Here is a 10,160-nt window from a genome sequence, read left to right as displayed (position 1 = left end):
TTTTTTTTCCTTAATAAAGTATATTATATAAGCTTTAATTTAAGATATATATAAAAGTGTCAGTATTTCCAGAACACTTTCAAAAATTAAGTTGAAAAAGTTATACTATCTATGCATTTTTAAGTTTTCAACCCCCTCCTATATCAAAGAATATGGTCCGTTTAAAAAAAAAGTATGNCAAAGAATATGGTCCGTTTAAAAAAAAAGTATGTCAAATGAAAGATGTATATAAATACTACTTCTCATGAAATCATTATATTGATCCATAAATTTTTCAAAAATTATAAAAATATAAAGTGAAAAATGTAAAATATGAAATCGAGAATTTGCACACAAAAATAGCATTGGGTAGCCATTTTCATTTTTTATGATGATAAAGTATATTACATTAGTTTTAATTTATGATATATATAAAAGTGTCAGGCTTTCCGGAACACTTTCAAAAGTTAATTTTATGTGAAGAAGTTGCCATTTTAAATCCCCCCTGTGGGTAGGTAAAGGGTCAGATTTATAAAAAAATATAAACCCAGAGATAAACCTCGATCTATATAATAAATTCATTGTTCAATTTGATAAATATATCATTATTATTGAATATATGATATATTTATCAATATGATAATTTTTTTTCTTGTCTTGAACAATAATTATTTATAAGAATAATTATTTTGTTCGTATTAATAAAACATTATCATAAACCCTTGATAAAATTTCTCTATCAAAATTGATTGAGGTTTTTCTTTGGGTGTACCAAATGATAGGAAAGACATCTATAAAAAAAAAATATATTGATTTGGTCATTTTTAAAAAAGTTATGGCAGTTTTAAGTAAAAAAAATTGAACAAATTTAAAAATTAGCGATTTTTAAATTTATAATTTTTTTGGAGATTTCCCCCATTTACGGGGAACGAGGAAAATACGATATGTGATCTTTTGACACATCGTTGAAAGAAATCGGTTCGATGAGAGCTGAGAAAAAGTGGTGACAGACATAAAAAAATAAAAACACGTTAAGATAAAATTAATACCTTCTTAGCTTTGCATCAAAAATAAAAAAATGAATACAATGATCCCTTACAGTATACTTAGCATATGTTTAATTTAAAATAACTTGTTTTTCAGAGTTATTATAAAAGTTTTATATAGTGTAGATTCAAAAGAATGGCTATATGACTTATTAAACTTTATAACTTTTTTTTTACAACGTACTGTATTATGATGAAATTAAGTTTTCAAATTTTTGATATGACATTTTTTTTAGGAATTGAAAAGTATGAAGGAACCGATAGTGATGAAAGTGATGACGAAAGCGATATTAATATGGTTCATAATTCACTTGGGCCTATTGATAATTTGGTACTTCAAAAATCAGAATCAGTAAAATTTGAAATATCGTTAAGCTATTGGAAAAATCTTGACGAGCTTAAACCAATGTAAGAAAAAATCTCAATGATTAATTTATATTTTCCATAATTAATCTTAAATGTACTTAAATTGCATATCTTCAACGCCGTATTTTCTATAATTATGGTCGATTTCAATTAAAAATTTTACTTAAAAGTCATTAAAAATAATCTGATGGAAAACTTTATATTTTGACATTTCTAACGTGATAATGTGAATTTAGCTATAGCAGATTATTTGAAGAATTCGATGTAAAAATTGCAAATCCTATTTTACCTTATGAGATCCGATCTGCTCAAAGTGCAAACTCGACAAAGTCCATGATTAAATCATTTGTAAAATTAAAATCGAGTAAATACAATGGGTAACTATAAAAATTACTTAATAGTATAATGAAATACAATTATTTTAACTTATATCATATATTTGTATCACGTTAAAAATAATCTCTGGATGTAAAATAATTTTCGTTTGATTTTAATATTTTTTAAGCATTCAAAGTAATTCAAATTTCCCGGAAGATATGAAATTAGAGGTAAGTGGTTTGAAAAAAATAAAAAGGTAAATGTCGTTATGTACATTGGGAATTAATTATTTAGAAAGGAGAAATAAAATTATTAAATAATTTACGAAATTCTCAAACCCACAAAACTGCATACTCAGCAATTGCAAAACGTGTGAATACAGTTATACCACTTGTGAAATTCGCTTATCCTGATTGGGTTGGAGTTGATATTGATAGTCCTTTAGAGCCTTTCTACAACAATGAAGAGCAAATTTCTCGGTAAATAATAGAAATTAATATAAATGTGATCTGTTGTTTTGTTTTATGTTTATAAAATTTTATACATTTCAGAATCAAACTAATTAATTGTTTAGAACAAAATATCAATAAAAAAAAAGATACCGACAATTTAATTGTTTACGATTTGGATTTTTTAATAAGAGTTTGTGCAGAACTAAAACGTATTTCACCGTAAATAAACATCTATTGTTAAAATATAAAATGTAATTTCTAAAATAAATTTTGATTATTCAAAATTTTATAGATTATCAAATGATGATGAACAAAATTTAAATGTAAAAACAAATTTTGATCACTTGCATTTTGAATCACGCTTTGAGAGTGGAAACTTAAGAAAAGTTATGAAAGTAAAAGCTTAATTATTTTTTTATGAAAATGTAACACTTGATATTTTAAAAATAATTTCGATTTTTAGATTGGACCAGTTGAATATGACTTAATTTTAAACTCCGACGTTAATTCTAGCTCACACAATCAATGGTTTTATTTCCAAGTATTTATTAATTTGCTGGAGTTTTATATTTCATTCTTAGTTACTTATTCAAAAACTAAGTATTAAATTTTCATTTTCGTTTTAGGTGTCTAATATGGTGGCAAATAAACAATACGCGTTCAATATAATAAATATGGAAAAAATGAGTTCACAATTCAAACATGGTTTGCAACCTATAATGTTTTCAGTAAAAAGTTACGTTGAGCGTAAGGAAGGTTGGAAACATACAGGCACGGATATATGTTACTATGTAAATCAATATAAGAATGAAAATAAAGAACAAAGTTCCTACATGACTGCATCATTTACTATTCAATTTCCATACGATTTAGATATTTGTTATATAGCCTATATTTATCCATACACATATTCTACTTTATTGGTAAGTGTATCACACTTTGATTATTACTGATTTTTCAATAGTTTTTGTATAAATAACTAGTTTAAAACTCGTATGATAGTTTTTTTTCAGACAAAAACTTTCATCATCATGTTTTTCTCATATTGATTTTAATATTAGTTTCTTCTAAAAGTTTTATTCGTTGTAAATAAATGAAATTCGTTTTTTTTTTAATTTTACTAATCTAAACAGTATTATTGAAAAAATATTAATATGTTTTAGTACAAATGTTTCAAGTGGAAAAATTCTGTAGACTCTAAAACAACCTTATTTCGCGCAAACGCTTTGTGTCGGTCATTAAACAATAACGATGTGCCAATTCTTACTATTACTTCAAAAGAAAATAATGAACAACCAATAAAAGTAAATATATAGTTAAAAAATCTTAAAAATTTGTCATTTTAATATTAGACACAATGCCACAAAATATTTTTGTATTTATGAAAATTATGAATTTTAAAATTTTATGAAATTATTTTTTGTTAAAATATATTTATATTTAAAATGGGGGGAAAACATTGAATTATATAAAATATATTTAAGACACTTAATGATCTCGTATTAATACTATTAAAAATTAATAGTAGTAAATTCTAAGAATTGATTGACATTTGTTTTTTGTAAGTATAGAATCGAGAAATCGTCTACTTAACTTCACGTGTTCACCCAGGAGAGACTAATTCGTCATGGGTAATTGACGGTGCAATTGAATTTTTGTGTAGTGACTTTACTACAGCAAAAAAATTACGAAATAAATATGTATTTAAAATTATACCCATGTTAAATGTCGAAGGTGTAATTAACGGTTGGTGAGTACATCAACATTATAAAATATTATCTTAAAATAAGAGTCAATTATTCTTAGTTTATTCAACTTTTGACCAATTTATTAAAAGTACAATAATTATTTTATTTATATATAAAAAAATTAAATATAAATATTTACAAAAAATTCGAATAAATTGATAAAAATCGAAAAAAAAATCATAACATTACAGTACAAATTGTGTACTCAATTTGATATGAAGTTTTTCTTTCAATATTCTATCAATATTATTTGTTCATAGTTTAAAGTATTAATAACTCACTATATATTTTTATATTACAAATAAAATGATCACATTAAAATAATGAATTACTAACCACTACTTGACAGTTGGGCTACTACGTGCAATTTTAATATTTATACATTACATTTTTAAATTGTAGCATGGTTTACGGTGACAGACAATCAAAGAGAGCTACATAGTCTATAAAAGATAGTTATTAAATGTTTTTGATTTTGGTGTAAAATTACTAAGACACTTAATCATTTTTTTGTTATGTCTTTGGAAAATAGCTTTATACTAAGTTTAAATTATTACAATTATGAAAAGTTGAAACTAAACTTCTTGTGATGATTTCTTTAAAACTGGTTTCTGAAGTAGAATATCTTTAGGCCAAGACCACGGTAATTGTTCACTATCATTATTTTTTGATTGTTCTAGATCCTTCGTGGCTCGAATTTTATGTGGTACCGATGTAGCAAACGCTTTTTCTAAAGATTCAAATGCAAATGCGTTTGTTCTTTCTTGTTGTTCTGGCTGAACTTGATCTTCACTTTGTGAATCTTGTTGGTGATCTTCTTGTTGTTGTTGATTATGCAGCTGAATTAGTGTTGGGAGTATAGTGGTATACGAATTATCGGATACCGTTTCTGATTCATCATTATATTGTAATGTTGTTTGTATTTCTTGTGAATTTGCTTCTATGGTACTGGTGGGTAATTCTGTAGCTATGGCTTCTGTTTCAGATCCAGGGGATATTAAAGAGTTGTCTGGATTCTGAACATTGTTATGTTCTTCGTAGCTTTCTGTAGTAGTCGTGGAAGATAAAGTTGTAGGTGTAGTAGTGGAAGAGGAATATTCCTCGCGATGAGATGATGAAAAGAGCGAGTTTATGGTTGGTCTTGATTTTATACCAAAGCTGAAATTGTTAAAATAATGTTTATTATTATGTGAAAAACTGTTTAAATAAACTCGAGTTTATTTGGGCTCAAAAATACAAAACAATATAACAATTACTGTATAGTAGGTTTAATTTAAATTGAAATATTTTTTACTGTCTTTACTTCAATTCGTTAAACTATAATAGGAAATTATTTTTATTTTCATACAAACGTCTATTTCAATGGAATTTTTTTAATTTTTAGATTAAAATATTAATGTTTTATTAGTCTTCGGAATTTTAAAATTAATTTGATCGGGGATGTTTTATTCTAATAATTCTCACCTGCTTACCCCTGGCTGGAGGATACTGGTATTGATCCATAGTTGTAATAATAGCACCTAGTCTGTTCGCAAATAAAATCTTTCAAATCTGTACAATCGGCAGTTACCCAATCCATTGTTGGAGCTTTAAGTGCTACGCATCCATCTCTGGATCCACTGTCACCCCTGAAAGACATACTAGTTTCACAAATATTTTCAAACTTGAAGAGCAATATTTATGCTCACCTCTTTTTCCTGGCTATAGGTAAAGAAGGCTTAACGCTCATTTCATCAGTATCTAAGCCACCATTTGCTGATTGTTGTTTCATAAGATTAAATGTTGTATTGAAAGGTAATCCAGTAGACATCCAAATCAGCATATCGGTACCCAAGCGATTACCAGACGTCCAATAGTCAAATTTATGATAACCTAAAATAAAAAAATATGCGAAATAATTACTATGGGAAAATATATATGAACTCATATTTGTCACGTTTCACTAGGAAAATTTTCTCATAATTGAGATAATATCTAGCAGTATTTAAAATAATTTCATTTGAAACAATTTTTAGAAAACACATGTTAATAATGGCATGACTTTGGCAAGAATGGAAAGGTTCTGACCCGAATACTTTTTAATAAACATATTCCATGCTAAATATTCAACAGAAATATTATTGAATATTTAAACACACACAGTATATTTTAACATAAGAATGCTTTACTGGAAAATTAAAACTATTTTAGCTAATTTTTTTTATTCTAAGTAGGTACTTTGAACATTTAACAGACACTTTCTCAGTCCCGTATTCATCTAAATATTTAAATATCATGACATAGGACTAACGAAATAATTTTAAAGCATATGTGTTTTTAATCCAGTGCTTGGTATTTTCGTTAGAATATCCGTTAGAACAAACCTTCCAATGCTCAGGTATTGTTATGTACATAATTGTTAAGACTTGTATATTATTTGTTCACCGGAATCTGTTTTTTGTTTGCACAACACTGCATTTTCCTGGCATTTATTTACTTTAAACCCAGCCTGAATTTTGTTGGTATCTACCTCGAGTATTTATAAGAGAACTAAATGGTATTTTACTAACCTGCATTTTTTAAAAAATCTGTTATTGAAGATGTTTTTTCCAATGTTTCAAACGATGCTAATTGTAAACCAATTGATCTACAGTATTCATAAGCTAAAAAATAATTTAACTCGGCTGAGTATGGGTTCATTCTACTAATGTAATACTGAGTTCCATCTAATTGAATTGTTGTAATTCTTTGACCTGTAAATTAATATTGTATAATACATTAAAATGTAATTTTCATCAAATTTAATAATACAACAGGTTAATTATGTTAAAAGAATGTGTTTCAATAAATTTATGATCTTAAAACTAATTTTAAAGTTTTAAATTATCTCATAATGACGAAAAAAGTTAAATGGATGCTAACTATAACAAAATAATAACAAATCATTTTATAATTTCTCTTTATTATAATTTAAAATTTAAATGGTAAAAAAATGTATTTTTTTGTTTAGTAGTTCATATCTCCCAAATATATCCTGGCTAAAGACCAACTATTAATTCTCCTGAAGAGCAATATATTTTTGTTTAACTCTATCATAAACATGACCACTACTTAATAGAAGTATAATTTTTTCAAGTCTTCAAAAAAACCCCTGTCATAAATGATTAACTACNATTTTTTCAAGTTTTCAAAAAAAACCCTGTCATAAATGATTAACTACATACATTAGACAGTTCTCACTTTTATCCATTAAATTGTTTGACAATACTATGTCTTTCAAATTTAAAAGTAGAATATAAAACCTATAGATGTTTTTAAATAACTTCAGTCTATATTGATATAATAATGATAAATATCTTTCTCTAGACAATTTTCTTCAAAATGTATTTTTTCAAAAACACAATAAAATATATACAAATGTCTTATTACTTATGAATAAAATTATTAAACAAGATCATACCCATTTAAAATATTTAAATCTCGAGTCTTACATCCAATTAAAAAATTTTAATTAAAACGATCGACATTTCAGAACATATAGTAAAGAACAATTTAAATTTTTGATTGATTGATGGAATGAAAATAATGGTTTCTGTGGTGTTATACCGTGATGATAAATTATGACCACGATTTTCATTAACATAATAAGAAATTTCAAATTAGAAATACTATTTTCTTTATACAAGCCTTTGTTAAAACAAATTTAAATATAATCAACTTGGATATATTTAATATTCAATTACGGTCTCTTCATGAAAAAAATGACCCCTATAGAGAATTCTAAGATATATTACATCATTGTAACATCTTCAGACGCACCATTAAAATCGTTACATTATTATTGTTCAAACTTTTGAGAGTAATAATATGTATTTTCAGGCACTATTCTTTTGTATTAATAGCTAAAACAATCGTAATGTTTTTAACGGTTATGGTCGAAGGTCATAATACCTCCCTGAACATTGTCTTATGCGGTCTCCGCCACACGTGAATTGTGCAAGTGTCGGGCTATTATTCAATTATAACGACAATTATCGTTATTACTGAAGAGTTGAATTATATTTCAATAGCGCCATATGTATGCCTATAACAATACAATTAAAAACATTAAATATCCAACATGCAGTCGATTCGCTTCTATGACTCTCTCATACACGTTCCGGCTAGTTATTTTACCAGTCTCAAGAAATATGAATTTGTTTTATTTCTGCGCAGTGTAATACATTTTATACGTACTTAATGAGTTTCAAAACCATCAAAAAGATTTAACAGTCAACCAACAACAATAAGAACAAAACACAATGTAAATAAATGATAAATAGTTCAATCTTACGTTTCACAACAAATATAATTGTTTATACTCTCAAGTATATATTAATTATTTATAATTTGTATAAATAAAAAAGTCTTATAGTCTCAAAAAAAAAAAATTATACACCTTTTTCTCATTTCTTGTTGTTCGGATGCAGTCATCATGTATTCCATGCGGTTTCCGTTTATAGGTAACACTATCACGTGCATTTACAGGAAGTCCACCTGAGTTTATGTGCAGTGTTATACGTTGGGTTTAAATAAATAAAACCATATAAAAGAAGCCGTAAATAATACCGTTGTCTATCACTTCAGCGTTTTAAAATTTTAAACCAATAAAACTCTCAAGTAAAAACATAATATATTTTTTGTATGCCAAAATCTCTCATCACATTCGAACGAATCAATTGCAATTACTATCTTATTATTACAGTTTTCTTAAACAGCGAATATTTTAATTAAAAAAAAGAGTTACTATTATACATGTAACATTATTAATAGTCAAGTAAATAAATTGTATATACATTTATCATAAATGGTCATTAACAATAATTTATTATCACTGTCGAAAAAAATCAGTAACTTGGATTTTTCTATAACTTTTAGTAAAAGAAATAATATTTCCATGTTTTTCTTTGTAAGAATTTTTTTATTAAAATTGTTTTCTTCCCAATTTTATAATTATGTATATTACACGAACATTAGAAAAACTCATTATTTCTGTAGAAAAAAATTATTGTCTATTTGGCTACTTTTATTTTACAGATATTTCCAATTATTCAAAAATATTGTAAATAGTAATATATAGACTTCATTATTAATCATCACGTTATAATTTGTTGATTTACTGACCTGCTGCATAACATGACAATGCTGCGATCACTGCTAACGCTCCTCCTATGCGTTTGCCGGCAGTCATAATGTGAGTGTGCGTGTGAATGTGTAAATACGTGTGCGGGCGACGACGACAGCGGGAAAACTGCGGCTGAGGAGGTGCCAAAGTCGACTGGCAAAGGATGAGACTCGTCCGGGGCAGTCTTGTGTGTGAGCGCTCTATTGTCGGAGACGCGAGTATAAACATAAGGTATTGAACGAACGTGAGAAGTACCTGTCCCAGTGTGTTTATGCGTGTAACCCCTCCTGGCCAACGTGTATGTACCCTACAATATAAGATCCAAAGTCAACGCCTGTGTGGAAGAAGCACACTGCCCCCAGTGCTATTGTGTTTTGTCGTCTTTTATACCCTCCACGAGTAAAAACTAAAAAAATACATAGTATTGTGTAGCCGATAAGTGTATGTTGTCACTACTGAAGTCTTGGTATGCTGAAGTTACTTTTAACACTGTTCAAGAGACACATTATTTATAATTTTTACACTTTAAACTTCGTTATAAGAAATAAACATAAAAAATTTATTAAAAAATAACTGTAGCTGTTCGACTATTATGAAAACTGCGCTCTGGACGTTTGAATATACTTTACGTTTTAATCATTAAACCTAAAGTGCTACAATTGTGACTAGCCACTTTTTGTTTACTTTATTCTTCAATGGCAACATTGAACCTTGATAGACTTAACAAAAACAATGTAAAAGTTAAAATTACCTAATTTGTGGTTTACGGATGACAAGTCTTAGTTGAATTGTAACTACTAAATAAATACATTAATAATTTAGAAACGTTTTTCTTATAATTAAGTTTAATTAAAAATTAAGTAGATTTTTTTTTAATTGGGTACAAGTATAATTTTTCCAAAAAATACATACCATGTATTTTAGTAAGAAGAATTCCTTTATCTTATATTATGTATGATCTTCAATCAAGTTTTATCTATCCTATTATTTTCTGGATTTAAATTAATATACTATAAGAATTAATTTATTTGGAAATAAAAAGTCCAATTTCAATAATTCTCAGTTTTTAAAAAAATTCACATTGTTTTCATTCAAAAATATGACACAT

The 10,160-nt window shown here is 26.7% G+C and overlaps 1 protein-coding gene across 4 annotated transcripts; it reads right to left on the bottom strand.

Annotated features, from left to right (window-relative positions):
• Positions 1–4,182: 4,182 nt before the first annotated feature.
• On the bottom strand, positions 4,183–9,530 carry LOC126909485 (uncharacterized). Of its 4 annotated transcripts, none has more exons than XM_050691911.1 (5): positions 9,052–9,530; positions 6,459–6,641; positions 5,598–5,781; positions 5,382–5,549; positions 4,183–5,067 (listed from the first exon to the last, which is right to left on the bottom strand). In XM_050691911.1, the coding sequence occupies exons 1-5, from the start codon at positions 9,278–9,280 to the stop codon at positions 4,485–4,487; spliced, it is 1,347 nt and encodes a 448-aa protein (XP_050547868.1). In that variant the 5' UTR covers positions 9,281–9,530; the 3' UTR covers positions 4,183–4,484. The 4 variants fall into 4 exon arrangements, with proteins under 4 accessions (XP_050547868.1, XP_050547869.1, XP_050547870.1 ...); XM_050691912.1 differs by having other exon boundaries at positions 5,382–5,537; positions 9,052–9,519; XM_050691913.1 differs by having other exon boundaries at positions 4,918–5,067; positions 5,374–5,549; positions 9,052–9,517.
• Positions 9,531–10,160: the final 630 nt, after the last annotated feature.

This window comes from Daktulosphaira vitifoliae, unplaced genomic scaffold (genome assembly GCF_025091365.1).
Source record: "Daktulosphaira vitifoliae isolate Bord-2020 unplaced genomic scaffold, ASM2509136v1 Scaffold_446, whole genome shotgun sequence".
In the NCBI taxonomy this organism is placed as follows: Eukaryota; Metazoa; Arthropoda; class Insecta; order Hemiptera; family Phylloxeridae; genus Daktulosphaira; species Daktulosphaira vitifoliae.
The sequence above is the reverse complement of the archived record's forward strand: the minus strand, read 5'-3'. Positions and strand labels throughout refer to the sequence as shown.